The sequence below is a fragment of the Coffea arabica genome, chromosome 3c (assembly GCF_036785885.1).
Source record: "Coffea arabica cultivar ET-39 chromosome 3c, Coffea Arabica ET-39 HiFi, whole genome shotgun sequence".
NCBI lineage: Eukaryota > Viridiplantae > Streptophyta > Magnoliopsida > Gentianales > Rubiaceae > Coffea > Coffea arabica.
The window spans coordinates 10,927,283-10,949,714 of NC_092314.1; the positions used below are offsets into that span (position 1 = coordinate 10,927,283).

The 22,432-nt window shown below is 34.8% G+C and overlaps 2 protein-coding genes and 1 non-coding gene across 3 annotated transcripts; 1 reads left to right on the plus strand and 2 right to left on the minus strand.

The window, feature by feature from the left end:
• Positions 1 to 3,782: 3,782 nt before the first annotated feature.
• LOC113736116 (small nucleolar RNA Z161/Z228) lies at positions 3,783 to 3,874 on the minus strand. Its single transcript, XR_003459609.1, has one exon. It is a non-coding gene; the product is annotated as a small nucleolar RNA Z161/Z228 (small nucleolar RNA).
• Positions 3,875 to 4,730: 856 nt separating this feature from the next.
• LOC113734567 (probable UDP-N-acetylglucosamine--peptide N-acetylglucosaminyltransferase SEC) lies at positions 4,731 to 15,068 on the plus strand. Its single transcript, XM_027261158.2, has 28 exons — positions 4,731 to 5,262; positions 6,240 to 6,385; positions 6,493 to 6,591; positions 6,682 to 6,732; positions 7,795 to 7,911; positions 8,003 to 8,059; positions 9,011 to 9,130; positions 9,273 to 9,335; positions 9,430 to 9,508; positions 9,794 to 9,903; positions 10,048 to 10,101; positions 10,185 to 10,252; positions 10,368 to 10,470; positions 10,733 to 10,935; positions 11,053 to 11,149; positions 11,305 to 11,376; positions 11,501 to 11,577; positions 11,670 to 11,786; positions 11,896 to 11,980; positions 12,074 to 12,241; positions 12,507 to 12,617; positions 12,698 to 12,784; positions 12,943 to 13,070; positions 13,146 to 13,228; positions 13,357 to 13,462; positions 13,561 to 13,707; positions 14,446 to 14,566; positions 14,738 to 15,068. The coding sequence occupies exons 1-28, from the start codon at positions 4,995 to 4,997 to the stop codon at positions 14,849 to 14,851; spliced, it is 3,051 nt and encodes a 1,016-aa protein (XP_027116959.1). The 5' UTR covers positions 4,731 to 4,994; the 3' UTR covers positions 14,852 to 15,068.
• A 1,477-nt stretch (positions 15,069 to 16,545) lies between these two features.
• On the minus strand, positions 16,546 to 17,311 carry LOC113734568 (cysteine proteinase inhibitor B). The gene has a single exon (XM_027261159.2). The coding sequence runs from the start codon at positions 17,174 to 17,176 to the stop codon at positions 16,757 to 16,759; it is 420 nt and encodes a 139-aa protein (XP_027116960.1). The 5' UTR covers positions 17,177 to 17,311; the 3' UTR covers positions 16,546 to 16,756.
• Between the last annotated feature and the right edge of the window lie 5,121 nt (positions 17,312 to 22,432).

The following is a 22,432-nucleotide window of genomic DNA, read 5'->3' on the forward strand; positions in this document are numbered from 1 at the left end:
AAGTGATAGCAACACTATAGTCGTGGTGGAAGAGAGAAGTTTATTTTTATCCACAACTTTTTAACATACAAAGTTATCTTAACGGCGGTGGTAAAGTAATTAAAAAATCACATTAGGAAATAAATTTGATAATAATGCTACGGTTTAAGGAGTTAAAGTGATTTTTTTTTTTAACTCAAAAGAGATTTCATTCACAACAAATTTGCAGCAGCAGCATCAATGACACTCTTGGGAAAGTTTACAAGCCAGACTCTTCTTCCCTCAAGAGATAATGACAACTTAGACAAGATGTAGGCCGGAACATTGTTTGCCCTCTTTACATGAACCACTCTGATAAAAATCAAAATCATTTAACATAGATCTCATGCCATGAATCAAGTTACCTAACAAAGATAAGTCAGGCGCATTGCTATTAATCTTCTGAGCAATGCTAAGAGCATCATCTTCCATTATAAAGTGCGCAATACCAAAATCCCTTGCGAACTGTAAAGCTTTGAGAAAAGGTAGGCACTCCATATGGTCTGCGCTTAAAGCTTCAGTAATCCTTTCAGCGATTGCTGCCTCCACTTGGCCTTGGTGATTTCTCACCACTAGACCCATTCCTGCTCCCTCCTCAGAGAAGGCTCCATCAACATTTGTTTTAAGCAGATTTTCATCCGGTGATGACCACTTGCTATGTTCCTGGTACCCGTGTAAGCTTTTGCTGATTTACAAGTTCCATCCTTTGATGTGCAAATTCCAATATTCCTGTAGGAAGGCCCTTGCATGCTCACCAATTTGGTCTGTGTCCTCATCATTTTCCTTCAAAAATCTTCTGGTTTCGGCTTTTCCATATTATCCACATAGTTACAGCTACAAGCTCTGCTGATTGTTTTCCTTCTGAATGCGAAAGACAGTCAAACCAATCCTTAAAATTTGTGGCCCAAGGCTTACATGTTGATTTGAGAATTCCCAGCCCAAGCCATACTTCCTGAGCAAAAGAACATTCGAAGAATATGTGCCCCGTCAGTTTCCATTTCACAGCCACACCACTTGCATCCTTTCACCTATCCCTTTAGTCTGTGGCTGCTAGGTTCTGTCCAGTTGGCAAAATGCCAGAGCAAGCCCACCTCCATATTTGTGTTTGAATTGCATTTTCCATGATTTTTCATGGAAAAATTACGGTAGCGATTTAACATATGTGAGGAAAAAAGATAATAGAAAAATATGATCACGAAAAATAACGTAATTTTCCAACAAAAAACTGCAATCCAAACAAGGCCTTAACATTTTAACCTTCGGAGGAATGTCCAGTTCAGTCCCTTAGGATTTTTCTTGAATATCTTCGTATCCCCTTTCCTTAATATAGAGTAAGTGTAGGTTTATCGTGCCAAAAAAAAAAAGGAGGAATGTCCAGGTTCCAAATTTTGTGCCAAAAGCGATTCTCATTTCTGCTTGAAGATGCGCTTACACCACCTTTGTCAAAGGCTTCCAAATATCATTGCCCTTCCCTATTATAAGAGTTAATATTACTTTTAATTTATTATACTAGGGGAACTAGTAATTACTTGGTTAATAAATCAAGTTACTTTTTGGTTGGCCCAATGACAAAGGGAGGGCTTTTAGAGTCACTTCAAATCGTGTGTCACGGATTTTGTCTCCGTTTCGTCTGTCTCATCTTTGTTTAACTATCATGTGTATTAATTAATAACACTTAGAATTTTGTTGTGGATAAATCTAATGATCAATAATTCTTAAAATTCTATTAAAGAATAAATCCAAGAGTACAATACAAGTTGGCAGTTAAACAAAGACGGGGATAGACGAGAAAAAGACAAAAAAATAAAATTCGAAACAAATGATTTGAAGTATTTTTAGATATCTCTTTGTTTTCAGGTTCAATATTCGAATTTTAGACCTAATACCGGAGGATAGGGGGAAAGATGGGATCGAAGGCCAAAAATAAAAATAAAAAAAAAAGTTACTTTTTGGTGCTTTAGAGACTCGTATATGCTGAGTACCAAGATCGAACTAGCTTTTTAATAATCACTGAAATAACTTTTATCACGAAATTAGCTACAGGCTCGCACAATTTTAACTTTTAACCATCATTTAATTAGAGCTTTAACCATTGGGGAAGACAAGATGCACTAATTTAACAACCGGTAAAGGCTTAAACCGTCCCTTAAATTAGCTTTAAGCAGTGGGGAGGACAAGACGCATTGCTTTAATTCTCACTAAATTAGCTTTAATTAATAACGGGTTAAAACAAAATCCACATAGACTAATCGTGAGAGAAGGAACTTTTTTATTTGTCTCCCATGGAAGGAGTTCAAGAGAGATATTGTGAGGGACCATATAGTGTATATGGGCCGAGTTCAGCCCATTTATTCACATGAGTTTGGGCCATTGAAAGTTGACAAGGTTTACAATTTCTTCTTATACTCCGTAAGAAAATTTCAACCCATCATAAAATTACTAATTGGATTCATAAAAGTGAAAGATTTTCAAAAATTTTTGCATTACCACGAGCTTATGGTTAACAGCAACATCACTCATTAGTTTTAACCACTTAAATTATGACCAAAATAAAAGAAAAACAAATTATAAGATTTAATTCCCATACAAACCAATTACTGACGTTGACGGTCTAAAAATAAGTATTATTGAGATTACGTCTTTTGTTTCAATCGATTCTGTCTCTCTGATTCTCCAACGCACACTCAGAATTTGAAAATACTGTTTTAGATATTACTATTTCTTTTTCAATTTTTTCGCCTCCAAAAGGTTAAAAAGTAGAGATTCAAAGTAAATCAAAAAGAGGAGTTTTTTTTTTTGGAATCAAAAGTTGAAGTCGGCGTTAGAAAACATTTGATAACATCAAATTAGAATTTAAATTATATAGGAGTACTTTTTAAGGTTTTATCTGGCTAGGTGCTTTGAACCTTAGCTAAGCCATGAAGGAAAAAAGCCCAATTGTCCCCATCAACTTAAACCACCTTCCACCAATCACCAACCACCACCTTCTTCCCCCATAATCCAATCCAACCCACTTTCCCACGCACTCTCCTCAAACTCGTGTCCCGTCCTCCAGAACTCGCGATCTTAAAAAACGTATCATGTCTACGTGTTTTATCAAGAGTTTGGTACCTGGTTCCTAGCTCGTAATTACCAATTCACCCTCCCGTGGTGTTGTAGGAAACTTCGGCTTCTACACGCGTCGGTTTCTTATTTGTCTTCTGTAGTGGATTCAAACGCTAGTGAGGGCGTTTGATTATTCCCTCCCTGTTCTTCGTATCGAGAAGAAAGTGACCGATGTTTCTACCATTCCAGTTCTCTTTACAATTTTAACCTTCCAAAAGAACGAAATTTAAGCTGTTTCTAATTTTTTTTTTTGTTTAAGTGTCTCTAATCTTGTAGAAGGTGATTTTTATTAGAATTAATTCTTAAATTTTTTGAATGAGAGATTATTTGCAAAAATTATTTGATTACATCATAAATACTATTTTCAAAGTTTTTTTTAAATATTTTTAACAATCTTTTTTTTCTTAAATATGTCACATTACAAAAAATATTACAATAATCATTTCAAAAATATCTCCAATAACACACTCTATTCAAGCACACTCTAAAGTTTTTATAACAAGTTACACATTTCTAAATTGGTGTTAATAAAAGTTGTTTACAGCCCCATTTGAGATTTTGATGCATTTACAAAAAAAAATATTTTTTAAATATTAAAATTACTTTTAGAGAATTTTTTAGCTAATTTTTCATAATTTAAGGAATCAATTTTTTTTTACATCAAAAAATTGGATTATTGCATCAACAAAGACACCTGAAAGGGTGCCTCAGATGACCGTCATGAGAATTTTAGCCCAGTACTCATCGTTTGCCCCGTAGTTTTTGGTAATTAAAAAATCATTTTATTTAAAGCACTTGTGTCAGAATTGTTTTTTTTATAAATCCTTGAAATTTCAAACAAGGTCTAAGTCAATGCACAATTGTTCTACATAAAAATAAAAAAGTTGCAAAAGATGGAGTAATTAATAACTAAATTGCCGGTTTATATATTTTGTCAACAAACTTAATGTGCTTTAGTATTTATCTGCAAAGGAAATTGTGAGCATGCTTCTATTTGTACAAAAAGATAGTCCACAGTTATAGTTTAAAAATAGTATCCGATCAGTTGATAATTTTTCTTGATTAAAAAAATCTAAAATTATAATAAAAAGTAGTAGCAATTGCAATAAAACATGAACTTATACAAATAAAAATCAATTAGGTAAAAAAATTTGAAATCATAATACAAAAACAAGTTTTTATTTTGGAAATAATTCAGAAAGAAATTGAAGTTACAATTTTATATGAAATTTTAAAAAGTACCCTACCAAATCCACTTGAGAACAAGGTCGAACTATTCTCGTAATAATGAACTCAAACTAAAGGGTAATAAAGGCATTCCAGTGTACTCTGCCATTTTTTGTCATGTAGTACAAATGCACAATCCTAGCGTGGAGAAAGCGCAGTCGAAGCCTGATTTCACGCAATTGCCACTCCCAAATTCTCTTGTTCCGCCACATTAAGTTTCACAAATGTCCTCAACAAATCCCACAACAGAACCCCTCAGGTGAGGCCACAACAGTAATTTCACCTATGTATGGTGAGTGGAAATAGCAAGATCGAGAAGTCGCTGTTGTACACCCAAACGCGAGGAAGAAAAAGGGGGAGGGGTTCCGTTTATTTATTCTAATTGAGATTTAAACTCTTTCGACCACTTTTATTTCTTTCCTTTTTGGCTGGAACCTTTCTTCCTCAAATTCGATGAGTTTCTGAAGAGAATATCATTCCTTCGTCCCCAATATCTCTCTCCTGTTCTTTCCTTTTCTCCTCCATTTTTTTTCTTCTTCTGATGATCGATTTTTCCGCTGCTTTTCCCTTTTTTTTTGTATTAATAAACGAATAAATAACTAAATATACAAGTAGCAGAATTTTCTGCATCATCATCGTCCACGATGCTGTCGCTGCAGAGTGATCCGCGGCAGCACCAGCAGCAGCAGGTGCAGAACCACCAGCAGCAGGTGCACCAGCAGCACCAGCAATTGTTGCAGCAGGTTGTTGGTGTTGTGAATTATAGCAATAGTATAGGGAATAATAGTAGTAACAGTAATAATGTTGGAGGCGGTGTTGATCGGCGGAGTGATCTGGTGTTCTCGTTGCATAACGACTCCGGTGCTTTGCCGCAGTCTGCGAATATTAAGCAGGAGCTTTTGTCCCGTGAAGGTATTTTTGATTTTTGTGAATTTGGATTTTCTGGGGGGCTTTGATCAGTTTGTGGTCTAATTTGGGGGACGGGGCTTGGAAATTTAGGGTTTCGAAGCGATTCAAATTATGGTTAATTTTTGGGTGGCTAATGGTTTGCAATTGTTATTTTGTTTAAAAAAAATTTCAGGGCTTGGGAATTGTAGGGATGGCGTTCAGTTGATTATATTTTGGGATGGATGGTTTTCTGGTTTTGTTGGTTAATTTGGTGGTTTTTTATGTTCTTTCTTAAGTTAAAAGAACAAATTAGTAATTTTTGGCTTATGGATCTGATTGAGCATACTGATTGTCCATTTGAAGATTTATTATTTATTTGGGAGTTTTAGATATTTGACGGGAGTAAAATTTTTTGAGGTGTTTTGGATGATTTCAGATGAATTTAATTAAACTTCTATGCAGAGAAAAGTCAATATCATACCCTCTTGATTATAGTCCTTTTTCCTTTTTGGGTTGAGTAGAAGCTGTTTTTTTTTTTTTTTTGGGAAATCGTGATGCCATAAATATCCTAGGATTTTCTTCCTTTTTTTTTGTTGGGGGGGGGGGGGGGGGGGGGGCGGCAGCGTGGGTTTGAGCGACAACAGGGGGAAAAATTAAAAATTTGCACATCGGGATGCATTTTAAGGTCTACTGTGAAGATACAAAGAGTTTCTGGCTCAATGCTAGTTGGTTGAACTCTTTGCTCTTGAACATGGGATTAATAAAACAGAATTCCCGCCTCTTGGAGTTAGGTGTCAAATGTATAATTGTAAGCTAGCATCGTATGGTTTTTTAAGGTTTCAGAATGGTTAATATCAAGCAAATTTCTGGACTTCTAGAAGTTGTCCTTAATAGATCTGTACGCTATTATTCAGAGCAAATAATGGTGGCAGCATCCTGCTATTTGCTTTATCATCCTCAACATGGCTTAATATTTGGACTTTGACTTCCTTGTGTTGCAGTTGATGAAGATATGCTCTTGACAATTGCTCATCAGAATTACAAAGCGGGGAACTATAAGCTGGCTTTAGAGCATAGCAAGGCTGTGTATGATAGAAACCCTCGTCGGACTGATAATCTTCTTCTTTTGGGTGCAGTTTATTATCAGGTAAATGTCACCACTAATTTATGTAGTTTATTCTCGTACTGTTCAGTTTATTTTTTGGATGAGATGAATGCCGACATCTGAGGCAAAGCTTGTATCATTTGCTTCAGTTGCATGATTTTGAAGAATGCATTAAAAAGAACCAAGAAGCTATTGCATTGGAGCCTCACTTTGCTGAGTGCTATGGAAACATGGCAAATGCTTTAAAGGTAAACTTTTAATATTGCTTGTTGATTGTAACATTTTTTTCTTTCAAGGATGTTTAATACTATTTTATTTTTTTGGGTATAATTGAGCAGGAGAAAGGCAATATTGATCTTGCAATCCAGTATTATTTGGTGGCGATTGAGGTCTGTATGCTTCAGAGATCTTATTGTGCCTTTTTTTTAATACATTGATTGAAAATTGGGAATATTAGTTGTGTTCTTTATTTATACTTTGGTCATGCAATGCAGGAAATAGAAAATACACAGCCTGAATATGTTTATTAGGTGACTGAGAGGGGGAAAAAGCATCTTAATTTCTTAGGGTTGAATTTGGTTGAAGACGCTAATGAAATTCAAAACAAACCGATTTTTGACATAATGAAATTCATTGAGTATAACCTTCATGGTACTTGATGTTTTTACTGAGGGCTTGAAATTTGTGAAGATTTCACGTTCACCATTAGAAAGGTTGGATTTGATTGAATCTTGCCATCAAAACTTGAAGGAATAAACCCTGGAATCTTTTTGTGTGACATACTAATTGGGACTTAATGTTGTACCCCATTTTCCTCTCTCTTACTTATCTATATCAGTTAGGCATGCTTAGTGTGATAAAAGGATGCTTTTTATTTCGAGTTAAGCATGGTTTCCAACTTTTGATTCTTTTCGTAAATGTGAAACATGAATTCTCGTCATCATATACACATTCTGATGCATTTTCTAAATTAATTGGGATCACTGAAAAGTTTGTTAAAACATAGGGAATGGGTAGTTGGTTATTTCCGTTCTTGAATGTAAATATTTTGTTGTGTTAAGGTTTTGGAAAAGTCATTAAATATGACATTGCACCAAAATTTCCCTTGTGCTTTACTAATATAGGATAAAAGTAAGGAGCAGCACCCTGTGTTCTGTTCTCTCTTCCACCTTTTGACTCGCATATCAATCAAATGGCCACTAAAAACTACCATGAACATTTGATTCGCTTTTTAAATGTCTGTGTATATTAGGGAAAATATATGTATCAAAGAATGAACTGTGCTATTATCTCAATTAATAACATCGTAATTACTTAATTAAAAATGAATGATTTGATTACACACATCTTTGTGGTAAGAGAACTGTTAACTTGAAAAGACAGGCAGCAGTCTGTATGGTTTTTGTACATGGTTGAGGGAGTAAATGACATTGATTTGAATTATTTTGCAGCTTCGCCCCAATTTTGCTGATGCATGGTCAAACCTAGCTAGTGCATATATGAGGAAGGGAAGGCTTAATGAGGCAACACAATGTTGCCGTCAAGCTCTTGCTTTGAATCATCGTCTGGTAAATTACTTGCTAAAGCTATGTTATTGAATCATGTAGAATTGCTGGGCTGTTTGCATTGCTTTTCATTTGACACTGGCATATTTTGCAGGTTGATGCTCATAGTAACCTTGGGAATTTGATGAAAGCTCAAGGTTTAGTGCAAGAGGTAGTAGAGGATCTCAGTTGATTTTCAATTTCTCTTTATGTTATTGTTTTGTTGCCCTACAGTTCAAGTGGTTGAGATCTAAGACTGGAAATCATGGTCAGTCATGTTTAATGGAGATGTTTGAAAACTGAATATAGTGCCTGCCTTCTTTTTTTTCTAGTGTAAACTATTGAAATCTTCCATGCCGCTGCAGCTTTCATGTGGTTCAATGTCCAACAGCTCTTCGATTGTGGAGTGTTTACAATATATTAGCAATTGAACTGGTTATTGGATTTGTGCTTCTTGTTCTAGAATTATTTCATGACCCTTTGCGGTCTCTTTTAGCATTATGTCTTTAACCACCCGTTTGGTATGGGGGAATCCCCTCTCTTCTATGGGTTTTCAAGGTCTCAAAACACATACCTGTTTGGTTGGTACATATAGGTATGAAGCTATCACTTTGGAAGACCCAAGAATCACCAATGGTCATTACTGTATAAATTGGGCACTTTCACGCCATCCTGGGATCTTAAAAGCATGAAAGAAAAAACATGAAAATGATAAAAGAAACATGAGACCCAGCAGCCCCATCATTCTCCTCTCCTGTGTCTCATCTCTCTCGTGATGTCTTTTCCTACTGTTGTGGCTCTTGAATCTCTCCTCCCAGCGAAAGCTCCTGTCCTCTCCTTTTCCCTTTTCACCATTTTGATTCTTCTTGTCCTTGCTGGCCTTGTTGTGTAACCCCCTTATCACCTGAAGGAGGGCACTTGGTGGTAATGGCTGCCATGAGGGAGTTTCTTATTTCTTTGTGGTTTTTAAGTGATAATTTTGTGGTTAAGGAAAATTTCCTGTAAAAAGCTTGCAATTTGTCAAAACATTAGCATCATGGTCCTGCACCTTTTTACAGTTTATTCTAAAATCTTATTCAGCTGCCTTATTGTTTACTGAGTTTGAGTGTCTGCTATTGACTAGGCGTACAAGTGCTATGTTGAGGCTCTTCGTATACAACCATCATTTGCTATTGCATGGTCCAATCTAGCTGGTCTTTTCATGGAGGCTGGCGATCTTAATAGGGCAATGCAGTATTATAAGGTATATTGAATTGGTAGTGCTCCATGGTTTATTTTGGTTGTTTTGACCTAGCTGTTGATTAATCTTTTGAACAATTGAGTGTGTGTACTTTTTGGTGTCCTCTTGTTGAGTATATAAGCTGTTTTGTCATATTTGAACTCAGGAAGCAGTTAGGTTGAAGCCAAATTTTGCAGATGCCTATTTGAACCTGGGGAATGTTTACAAGGTAAGCCTTTATGCATTGTGCTAGTAAGGTCGGGTAGCTGCAAATGCCACGGCCAGAATCTGGAGAAATACGAGATCTTCTTTGCATTTTCCAGGCTTTGGGAATGCCTCAGGATGCAATTATGTGTTATCAACGTGCCCTTCAAGCGCGACCAGATTATTCAATGGCTTTTGGTGAGTTTTCTTTTTGGATCCTAATTCTGATAGCCTTTTGCTGGTGATTCAGTTCTGTAGTCTTGCAATCTTTTATTGCAATTTCACGCTATTACAGCTCTAGATTTACAATTCTAGACTTACAATTGCTCTGCTCAAGTCTTGTTATTTTTCACCGAGGTTGGGTGCTATCTCTGGCTTTATGAGATACCATTGCGACTCTTGAGTAAAACTGCACTGCTTGGCAGTGTCATGATTTTCACTTTTTAACTGTCTGAACACATCTAAGCTATTCAAATTCTGCAGGCAACATGGCTAGCGTATACTATGAGCAAGGCAACCTGGACATGGCAATACTCCACTATAACAGAGCGATTTCATCTGACACGGGGTTCTTGGAGGCATATAATAACTTGGTTGGTTTCTTCTTCTTTTTTTTTTCCCATTCTTATTTTCCTTTTCCTTTCTTTGGTACATTTAGTCAATTTATAATTTCTAAAGCTTTTTTTGAAAGGAATTTATCTGATAAATATTACACTGCTTGTGTCATTTACTTTTAGGGAAATGCTCTAAAAGATGCTGGAAGAGTAGAAGAAGCAATTCATTGTTATCGAGTAGGTCCATTTCCATTTTTGAACATTTGTTATGCTGTTTCTCTTGGACATTTATTTGATTATTTTTCTTCTTGTCTGTGAAGCAATGCCTCTCTCTCCAACCTAGTCATCCCCAGGCACTAACCAATCTTGGGAATATTTACATGGAGTGGTAAGTTAATTGGTATCATCCTTTTCTATCGACTTTGCAGTTGCGAGTACTTCTATTGGTTATCTTTTGTATGTTCTTATAAAGTGGTTCCAAAATTTGTTTCTGTCGCCTGTAGGAACATGATGAATGTTGCTGCCCAATGTTACAAGGCAACTATTTCTGTGACAACAGGGCTTTCTGCTCCTTACAATAATTTAGCAATAATACACAAACAGCAGGTAAATTTGGAGTTACTGAATGATTGCATTCATTCAGTTAAAGCTTTTAAGTGAAAGAAAGTAGGATTGCAGTGTAACTTTTTTTAAGTGGAAGAAAGGAGGATTGTCTCTTTGTTGCACAAGCTTATCAATTGTTTTATTGTCAAGAAATGAAAGTTGATTTTATACTTTCTTTCCCTTTCAAACTTATCCTATTTCTCTACCATATTTGACCCTGAGTCTACTTTCATATGGGAAATGAGTCGGTTCTGTCCAATTACAGGGTAATTATGTGGATGCAATAACTTGCTACAATGAAGTTCTTAGAATTGATCCTATGGCTGCTGATGGGCTTGTCAATCGCGGTAATACTTTCAAGGAGATTGGAAGAGTTACTGAAGCAATTCAGGACTATTTACGAGCTATAACTATCCGGCCTTCAATGGCTGAAGCTCATGCAAATTTAGCCTCAGCTTACAAGGACAGGTATATTCCACAGTTCTGAGGAGAGAGAATAGTTGTTTCTGTCTGTTGATTAATTTCATCCCAAGACTCAATACACCTTGTTCAACTGTGATACTTTTTTGATGTCAATTGTTGTAGTGGTCATGTGGAGGCAGCCATTAAGAGTTACAGGCAAGCGTTGATGCTACGTCCAGATTTTCCAGAAGCTACCTGTAATCTTCTTCACACATTGCAGGTATGTTTGCATATCTACATTAGGACCCTTCAGGAAACTCTCATTAATTTTGTTTGAGATGCTTTCGATGTCTAGTTGTTGTCAACGGAAACGTATAGGCGTATGTTGTGTTGCATCAGTCCAGATGATAGTTGATGTTCATGTTGCCTTTACAGTGTGTTTGTGACTGGGATGACCGTGATGGGATGTTTAATGAAGTCGAAGGCATACTCAGAAGACAGATAAAGGTTTTCATAAAAGCTACTTGTTTTCCTTCTCTAAGCATAGCTGTTGAGTGTATAGACTAGTTTATTTCTGTCAGTGCCATGTCTCTAATTTTATGAACTCTAATTTTATGAATGTTGTTTTTAGATGTCAGTCATTCCAAGCGTGCAGCCGTTCCATGCAATAGCTTATCCCCTTGATCCTATGCTTGCTCTGGAGATCAGGTGAGGATCTACTAAGTCATATTTACATGCACAATACTAGATCTTTGGATCTTGAACTAATTTGATCATGAACTAATTTGATCATTTTGCAGTCGAAAATATGCTGCCCATTGTTCTGTGGTTGCTGCCCGATATTCACTTCCTCCTTTCAAGCATCCTGCTCCATTACCCATAAAGGGCGGGGGTAGGGTTGGCCGACTAAGGGTTGGGTATGTATTTTTGATGGAAAAACTTCTTGAAATCAATGAGTTCTCTAACCTCTCTCTCTCTCTCTCTCTCTCTCTGGGTAACAAGAATGTGATTTCCTTTGTTTGGCAGGTATGTGAGCAGTGATTTTGGTAATCACCCACTGTCACACCTTATGGGTTCGGTATTTGGCATGCACAATAGAAATAATGTTGAGGTGAAATTGTGGTTCTCTATGATTTAGCTGTGATTGGATTTTTTTTCCTCATTTTTTGTCTTTAAGCAAGGGAACTAAGATATCTTTTTTCAGGTTTTCTGCTATGCTTTGAGTCCTAATGACGGCACTGAATGGAGGTTGCGGATCCAGTCAGAAGTTGAAAATTTTAAGGACGTGTCTTCCATGTCGTCTGATGTGATTGCCAGGATGATCAATGATGATCAAATTCAAATACTTATTAATCTCAATGGATATACTAAGGTAATTCTTAATCCTCAAGAACTTATCAAATTCAATATGATTTACATTTTTTGTTCCCCGTGATGCTTATGAGTCATCATTAACCAGTAATTCTTATTCCTCCTGATTTTCATTCCAAAGTGGTAAAATTATTCTTTGGTGCGCTTTAAGAGGACTTGACACTGTTTATGCGTGCCATTTGTGCTACCCTTTTCTTTGTGTCGTCGAACCACTTTTTTGCTTTTGACTTAATGAATTTTTCTGGATTTCTTAATCATATAAATAGGGGGCTAGGAATGAAATTTTTGCCATGCAACCAGCTCCCATCCAGGTTTCATACATGGGATTTCCTGGGACAACTGGAGCAAACTATATAGATTATCTGGTCACGGATGAGGTACTGTTTCATTTTCTTCTATTGTGACTTCATGCATCTGAATTCCGTTTTGAATGCTGTTTTTCTTGTTCTTTTTGTAGTTTGTTTCACCTATGTGTTACTCGCATATATACTCCGAGAAGATTGTCCATCTGCCCCACTGCTATTTTGTAAATGATTATAAGCAGGTAAACTGCTGTCGTCAACTATGGTACCTGTTTTAAACGTTAAGCTAGCCTTCTATATTTCATTTTATCTATTGGGGCTGATTGGGGTGTGTGTTAACTTCTAATGACGTTGCTGGAGTTTTTTCCCCTAATATTTTGATGAGTCTGTGTCTCTTCAGAAGAATCTGGATGTTCTAGATCCAAATTTCCAGCATAAGAGATCAGATTATGGGCTTCCAGAGGATAAATTTATATTTGCTTGCTTTAACCAGCTTTACAAGATGGATCCAGAAATTTTTACCACCTGGTAACTTATAGAATAGTACTTTCAGCAATTTGATTTGGATTGAAACATAGTGCTTATGACTTTGGAATTGTACAGGTGCAATATTCTAAAACGTGTGCCAAATAGTGCTCTCTGGCTTCTGAGATTCCCAGCTGCAGGCGAAATGAGACTTCGTGCATGTATGTATTTTACTTAGAATGGAGTGGAGACCTCTATCCTTTTGTTATTAAGTATTACTTAGTAGTGGCTGGAGTTACTGATAAGAAATTAAGAATCTTCTAATTGGCTCATTTGTGGAATTTTGTAGATGCTGCTGCACAGGGTGTGCAACCAGACCAAATTATTTTTACAGACGTTGCTATGAAACAGGAACATATTAGGCGAAGTGCCTTAGCAGACCTTTTCCTTGACACGTATGCTCACCATCAGCTGTGAAAACAAAGTTTTTATGCCGTTTCTTAGTTAAGTTCTACTCTCAAGTTACATTTTTGTTTCTTGTTATTCTGTTTAGGCCTTTGTGCAATGCACACACAACTGGAACTGATATTCTCTGGGCTGGTTTGCCTATGGTGACCCTTCCACTTGAGAAAATGGCAACTAGAGTTGCTGGATCATTGGCTTTGGCCACAGGATTTGGCGAGGAGATGATAGTCAGCAGGTAAAATGTTTTTGAACTTGTTTTCTCTATTTTTCTGGTGAATTTTAAGGCAGAAACGTCTGTTGCTATATTCATTTTAATTTCCTTTTTGTTGGATATTTGACACATTATCCTTGTGTCACTTGTTTATAATTGTTGAATCTGAATTACATCTACTTAAATTCAGATCACTAACATAAGAGCATGTGGATTGTATGTTTGACTTTACACGGAACTTCGACATCAACTGAAAAGTCTAGAATGGGAGGTTCCTGTGATGACTTGCATGTTTGCGTGCTGTAGATTTCCTATAAAACATTAGATTAAAATGCAGGGATACTGTGTATACAAGATATTTGATGTAGGCGTTAGATCAGATGTGTAAATTTCTATGTGACATTTATGTGGCGCTTTACCACTTGGGTTATTCTTTAGAAATTTTATAGACAGACACAGTATGGGTTATGAATCCAATATTGCAGCTTAAAAGTTTTATAGAAAGACACGGTAAGTTATTAACCCATATTTCTGATGGCTTCTGCATTTAGCTTGTTTAATTAAAAATGGAATTGTAACATATCTTCTTAGAATCTTTCGACTTGTTAACCAACTTGCTTCTCACACCTTTTTCTCTTCTTGGTGGGGGTGCCTTAGGTTCTCTCTTGCTGCTTTTTACTTGTCTAATTATTATTACTATCGATGGTACTTGTTCCACACACTGTTCTTGGTTGCTGATTTTTTCTTTCTTGCAACTTGAAGCATGAAAGAGTACGAGGAAAGGGCCGTATCTCTGGCACTTGATCGTCCAAAGCTCCAGGATCTTACAGAGAGACTGAAAGCTGCTCGTATGACATGCCCTCTATTTGATACAGCACGCTGGGTAAGCAATTCTGTTCTTCCTTTCTGCTGCTCCATGTGATTCAGGCGGTCCTCTGATAGACATGTAGACGTGTTTTCTCTGCTCCATTGATAGTTACTGTGTGATTACATTCTACTGTGTTATTTGATAAGCATAAAGAGCGTTCTGATTACATATTGGCAATTTTTTCAGGTGCAAAATTTGGACCGTGCTTACTTTAAGATGTGGAATATCTACTGCTCTGGCCAGCATCCTCAGCACTTCAAAGTGGCTGAGAATGATTTAGAATTCCCGTATGATCGATAGAAAGAGTTGATATAGGAGAGAGAAACAGGATTGTAGATAAGGCAACGAGAATCTAAAAAATTATTGTTTTGAAGCTTAGAATATGATTTGGGCTGGTAATGTTAGTAGGCTGGTTGGTTGGGCTAGTTATTCTAGTAGTTTGAGGCGATCAAACTACGATTGGACTAAAGCCGTTCTGACAAGGAGGTCAATAATATTATACAGATTCCTTGCCCAATGTTTGCTACATTTTCCTTAGTGGTTCTTGAAGCTGCCACAGGAATTTGAAGGGCCAAGAAGCTTCAGAGTTCGGGCGGTGGATTGGACACCAAATATACAACTGGATAAGCATTGTTCATTGGATTTTGCTTTTCAGAACTATGGGGCATTGAAAAGTATTGAATCGTTGCTTTGGTGGAGAAAACAAAACCGTGTGCCATTGAAAACATGCACATCCAGACGGATACGTAATACTTTTATCTAAAGCGGTTTGGTACGAGGCGAAAAACTTGTGCGTAACCGAAATGAATGGTTGATAGGAACGGGGGTCTACCACTTCGGCAATCTTTCAGACCATCCTCGATAGACTAGACACGGCGGATGACGTTTTGTTATTTTCCTGGGACGTACATCTTTTGTCTTGTTCCTTGGGCACTCATTGCTATAGACACGAGAAATCTAAGTGGAGAGATGGACTTGAGCATAACCTGCTCTTTTGGTCCTGTCATGTTGTCTAGAAGGATAGCAAAGGGAGTGTTCTGGATTCAGCAATAGATTGAAAGTGACATAAGGGCAATTTTCTTTTTTGTTTTCTTGATAGATAATCAAATAGAGTCCCCTCTGGAGCTCGGGTATGTTCTTCTAGTTTCCACTTTTGCTAACATGGATTGAGGGAGGGATGGGTTGGGAACTTGGGATGGTTTAGGAGGGAGTGTAAGAAAAAAATTTTGAGTATGAACTTTCTAGTCAATCACCAAGACTTTCAAGTCTTAGTTGTGGGTGGAAGGTCAAATATTATCTCCCATCAGCCGTTATCTGTGGCATGCCACTTTTAATGGTTTTCTCCGATAGTGTTTCCTAGCAGTTAGAAGATATAATAGGTTATAGAAATGTTATTATTGTAACAAAAAAAAAAGTATGAATTCCTTCGATGGTGTTTTTTGGCTGTTAAGTTTCCTCCCCTTCTAGAATCGGATAGAATAGATTATTAAACTATTATGTTATGATGAAATGAATTCCGATGATGTTTTCCGGCGGCTAAGTTTCTCCTCCTCTTAGAATAGGATAGAATAGGTTATAAAAAAAAAAAAAAAAAAGTGAACCATTTTATGGGCGTTCGCCCATTGTTTGAGGGTGGCATAATGCTGTCACGCATGCCACTGGGAAGTGAAAACAAACCATTACTGGGAAGTGAACGGAGCTTGCTATGCTTAAATTATACTTAAAAGAAAACAAGAATACAGAACAGTATAGAGATAAGTTCCCTCCAAAACAATAATCATAATATAATATAGGAGGATAATAATCTATCCGAAATTATACCATTCACCCTGTGTTTGATTGTTCATGCGAGATTGTGAAATCATCTCCAAACTCCAGGAGCTCAAATAATTAAGCAATATTGTGGGCATCCATTCAGTTTATATTTTGAAATTCAGCAGGTATATCAAAAAGTCTATGAAATTAACAACATAAAAGTAGCAGCAGGAAAAAGATTAAAAAAAACTCAGTAATTTATAACTTATGCAACAGATTTTAATTATTACTGGATCATATACCATATCATCATGACCACGGTCATAAATAGACACAGGAAAGAAAAAAAAAACCGAACACTTAACAGCAAAGAGAATTTGGACTGAAAGGTACTGATAATCATCAGATTAGATCTCCCAAACAGTTCCAACTTTTTCAACATTTTCTTCTTCATTTAGTGGCAGGGGAGGGGGAGAAGTTGAGCAACTGCCTTGGCTTAGTATGAACCCAAGGCTGAACCACCACAATGGCATCGTAAACCTTGGGAACCCCAGAAGAAGTGGTGGCCTTAATCTTGAGATAATATTTGATCCCAGCAACCACCTGCTTCTCAGCCTCCACCACAGATGTGAAGATTATAGGAGCACCACTTTCATTGTTCTTCTTCCTCAAACTCTTGTTGTACTCAGAAACACAATATTCTCCAAGTTCTTGAACTTCTTTGTTGCTCTTCACATCCTCAATCTTCTCCCTTGCTCCCACTTTCCTTCCCAAGGCATTAACTTGGAGGGTGGTGGAAAATAGTGCAAGAATGAAAAAGATCAGAAGAAAGGAAGGAAGTGTGAGTAGAGATGATGATGGTTTTGCCATTGGCTTTTCTTTTTCTTTTTTTCTTGTGGGGTTATTTTTGGGTTCTTGATTTTCTTTCAATGTTTGTTGCGCAAAGTATGGGCTGGGGGAGCCAAAAAGATTTATAGAGAAGAGTTGAGTGATGAATGGGGAGTTGGTTTGTGGGAATGGGGTTTTTGGACACGTAAATGAAGTATGGGGGCGGTGGCAACGTCTACCGGGTGCCGCGTTTTTCTGAAACACCAGTGCTATCAGACAAAAGAATTTCAGGATTTCATGGTTTTTCAACATTTTTTTAAATTTTATGCATGCTTTATCTGGATTTTTAAATTCATCACAAACTTGGACCTTATCTGTTAGTTTCGTGATGGTACAAACCGGTTTTTACCTCTGAACTTTTGTTCTTCAATTCATGCTTTTATTATATTGACACCAAAAGTTTTAACGTTAAATCAAATTGTTTTGCAAGTTTTCTTGTTGATTGATCATTTTATTATTAGGCTTTGTACATAATTTGGAATGGTTTTTACACATTTCATTATTGGAAATGAAACATCCAGTTCATTTCTATCGGTATCCAAAAGAACAATCATGATGTGGACCGGTGGAAATGGCACACTCTATGTGTGCACAGATTTAGAAATTTTTTTTTTAAAGACAAATTATTAAATTTTTTAGTAGTTGTTGGAGGTTTTTCTTTTAGAAATATGTATAGAAAATTGTGTTTTTGTCTCTCTTTTTTTTCTTTTTGAATAGGGAGTGTTGGCAGCTATTGCTTTATTGAAAGTTACGTTGAGTTAGAAAAATAGGGGTGTGTTTATGTGTTTGCGTGAGTTGATTTTAAGGAAATGATGGTACCATTTTACCCTTTATTTGGAGGGTAAATTAGGAATTATCAAAATGACACAAAAAATTTACACCAATCCTTTCCTCTCGCTTTATATATAGTATAGATATAGATATAAATAAAAGAAATTTAGATGATAAAATAAAACAAAAAAAATTCTTGTTATCTAAAATTAAAAAATTCTAGTTTTCATATACTCAAAGGATTTGTTTGGTTCATGCAATAATACAGGATTGGATTTTTAATTCTATATCATCCCGTGTTTATTTGCATTTTATATATGGACTGATACATCCCACAACTGAATTAATCTCCCATATAGGGGATAAAGTAATCTTATAGAAGGAGACGGTATGAGCATCTTGGGATGAGTAAAAGGCAGGATGATGACAATTTAGACTTATTTACCCTTACTATTAGAATAATGCTTTATTCAAACAACTATGTGCACTTACACTCTCGCTCTAATATTATCTAAATTTTGGACATTTTTTGCTCCTTTTAATAACATAACAAAATTTTGGATGAATATGCCCCTCCTAATAAAAAATTTAAATTTTGGACTAATTTGCCTATATTAATGATATATCATAGGAGTGGACTGATTACCTATACTATCAAGAAACTAAATGTTTTGCTCATTTCTCCATATTAATGAAATAACTAAAATTTTGATGGAATTTTCCCCTTATTATTAACAAAATTGCCATTTTAATGAAATAACTAAATTTTGAACTCATTACCACTATTATTAATAGAATTAATTTTTGAAAAATTGGCCCCTGCTAAAATTTTAAACTAATTTGCCCCTACTGAAAGCAAAAGTAAATTTTACATTAATTTGACCCTACTAGTTAAATATATAACTATATTTTCTTTTGGTCAATTTTAATTTATAAAGGTTAGACATGTTAATTAAAACTTATGAACCCATTTATAAGCTCAAACTTGGCCCAAAACAAAAAAAAAAAAAAAAACTTATATGTTGGTTCAGGTTCGGACCATTTAAAGCTCATACATGTGTGTTGTTTACTAACATTGGGCTCATGTTCAACTTTATATAGGCCGAGTTTGGGCTTACTAAAAACTTAACACTCCTAATTGTAGTTCTATCAAAGAGGGTATTATGGTCTATAAATAAGTAATCCCACCTCATCCTATTTCTAACCAAAAGTATGTTGAGATTATTTTCTAAAACATCTTATCTAACATAAAACCAACAAAACACTGGATAACAAGATTATTCATTTGAGGATGAATCAATCCAAGATGAATAATCCGAGCATAACTAATCTCCTCTCATCTGGTATGGGAACCAAACGCACCCTAAGGAAAAATTTAGGGAAATAAAGGGAAATGCATGGTGCAATTGGTTGTGGATTTCAAACTAAATTGAATTAGAAATTGATTGTTAATGTCACTCCCATATTCCTCAGTAATCAAACTAATTAATGGGTATGTTTGGATACAAATAGTTTTTTAAATATTATTTTACTTGTATTATAAACACGTATTTCAATAATTTTTAAATATTTTTAATTACCTTTACACTTCACATATATCATATCATAAAAAAGTGTTACAATAATTATTCTAAAAGATATTGTAAATATTAAACTATCACTGCTACCATTTAACTACTTTTTTTTTAAAACCATTTAAATACTTAGGAAACTGCCTCTCAACTTTTCACAATAAAGGGCCTTAATGCTAGAATGCTCGAGGCAATTTTAGGTACTCCTAGAATTTTAGGTTCTTTCTCTCTTGTTACAATTAACAGAAATTTTAAATGTTTGACATTAGAATAGTGTAAAAAAAAAAAGAATAGTGTACAAATATAATATACTAAGGATTGCATTTGATAAAATTGAACTCTAAAATTTAAATCTATTAAATTATTGAATTTGTAAGTACTAAATTTGATACCTATGAATGTACATCACATTAACTAATAAGTGCATAGTTTATTAATTATTTTTTGAAACAAGTTTTGCCCAAAAAATTCAATGACACTTAACTTAATTAATTTAAATATTTTATTTTTTGTTATTAAATGCGTCTGAATATATTAAGATTTAAACCTATTAAATTTAAATATTAAATTAGGTTAACAAATAGGGCCTAAGTTATCCATGAGATTTTTTGTGGAGGTAATCGTGTAAAACTAAAAACTTTCTTCAGGCCCTAATCCTTAGGTTAGTATTTCAACTCGGGCTGCTAACCTTTTTGAGATCTATCTTGACTTCTTTTTCCGCATTTGAATGCAAATGCGAGAAATATAATAATTAATCATCAATAATGAATCTTTCCACAAAAAAAAAAAAATCATCAATAATGAAATAGGATAACTGAATAAATATACAGCAACATACAAGTTGGTACTTAGAAGCAATGTGATCATGTAGCCTACCTAACCATTATTTGTTTTGCTTAAACCGAATGGGTTTTACTTACACGGTTGGGGAAAGTTGAGTCATTAGGAAATCCAAATCCATAGTTTTGATGTATTGGAAATCTATAAGTTGTGAAGTTCTGTTTGATTTGATTTTAGGTAATAAAAATGTCAAATGAATGAATTCAAACATGATGAATTGGTCCAATTTGGAAATCCACCAACTTCTTTTTTTTTTTTTTTTCCCTACTTGTTTTCTTCCAAGGGGAGTATAAAAGGGTGTTGAAAGTGATAAGGTGATGATAATTGCATTGTTGTTTTCCAGCAACAAGATGACAAGAGAGAGATGGGACAATGTTAAAAAAGAATCAGCTGATTCACAGGCATTGGTTTCCGTGACACAAAAGGCCGAATTAATCCTTGTCAATTGGCAACTTTTTTCCTACTCATTTTCATGCACAAATATTATATTCACAACTTAATAAACGCCAGGAGTATTAAAATTGAAAAAAAAAAAATCAGTGGATTCAATTTAAATTGAAAATCAGATATTAACAAAATAGATTGATATCCAAAACAACACCCTAATGATTTCTATTTCCTCTAGTCATCTAAAACAAAACAACACCTTTCTCCATGAGAAGGGGAGGTCATTTGGTCTCCTTCTCTCTCTGACCCTAATGATTTCTAGTCTGTGCTCATAGGTAATAAAATCTTTCTTAAAATTTTTAATGAGAGTATTGTTCTTTCTTAGAATTTTCTAATGGCAGATTTCTCTTCTTCTAAATTTTTCTTGGAGAGTTTCTTTTCTACTGGACTTTCTCATGAGAGTTTTGTTTTTAAGTTTACGTTTACCTTTCTCAAATCTCAACTTTTTCATGTTTATCAAATTTGAAATTTCTAAGAAGCAATCAAATAGTAGATTTGCAAGACAAGACATGCATAGATATTCGTTGGGTCAAAGATATTTATCGCATTTGGAATAGATTAGAGCTTCACAATAAAGTATTTGTTATTTCCTCATATCTAATATATATGAAGATCCTTCAAATTTGTTGTTACATTTGTGATAATGTAGTTTCTACCATTAATACAAATCTCATAAAATGAAATCATGATTTTTTAATTAAAAAAAGTCAAATCAAATTATAATAATTTTACTTTACCCCTTGAAGTTTGATTTAATGTTCAATTTTCTCCTCTAAATCTATGCATAAGGCATGTTACCCCTTTTTAATAGTTTTGGTTCAGTTTTTAATATTTGACCAATTTGACTTTTTTTAAAAAATATTAATACTATCCTTCCAATAATTTATATAAACTATAAAAAATTTAAAAAAAATACTTTTTGACTTATAACAAGCTGAATACTACCTAATCTTTTCAAAATTTTGCTATTTGTTATCGTTTGGCTTACAGTCTATAAATTGAAAACCATATTTGTAGAATAATCATTAATCCAATGAAAACCATCATTATCACTATCATTATCATTACTATATAAAAAGTATGAATCTTGGTATTAGGGAGTGTAAGTGTAAGCACTTTTTTATCTTAGTTTTTGTTATCACTAAATTACCCTCATGTCTTTTAATTAGAATTATCGCATTTTAATGTGGCAATAATTAAAAGAAATAAAGCACTCCAATTGATTACATCTTATTAGTATTGGTAATTATAATTAAAAATTGCTCATTAAAAATTGTTTACCTACCTTAGACCCCATCTCCAATTATTATATGCATCAACATTTATTAATTGAAATATGAAAATTTCTCATTGGCCATTAGTTGAGATTGTAAAAAAAAAAAATCAATGCCAAAAAATAGATATTCTTTAAAAAATGAAGAAACATAATGGAGAAGAGAACTCTTATTCATCTTATATCTTCATACAAACATCACAAGCAACTTTTACAATTATGTACTTTTTACAAAGATTCATACTTTTGATATAGTAATGATGAAGAATTTTTCATATTGCACCCAAAAAATATGACACCTTTATGCTTGAAATAATAGTATTAAACTGGAAAAAA

Coding starts and splice junctions, on each gene's coding strand:
- LOC113734567 (XM_027261158.2), top strand. CDS start 4,995: ATGCTGTCGCTGCAGAGTGATCCGCGGCAGCACCAGCAGCAGCAGGTG. Junction 7,912..8,002: donor TTGCTTTGAATCATCGTCTG/GTAAATTACTTG, acceptor CATATTTTGCAG/GTTGATGCTCATAGTAACCT. Junction 9,131..9,272: donor GGGCAATGCAGTATTATAAG/GTATATTGAATT, acceptor ATTTGAACTCAG/GAAGCAGTTAGGTTGAAGCC.
- LOC113734568 (XM_027261159.2), bottom strand. CDS start 17,176: ATGGCAAAACCATCATCATCTCTACTCACACTTCCTTCCTTTCTTCTG.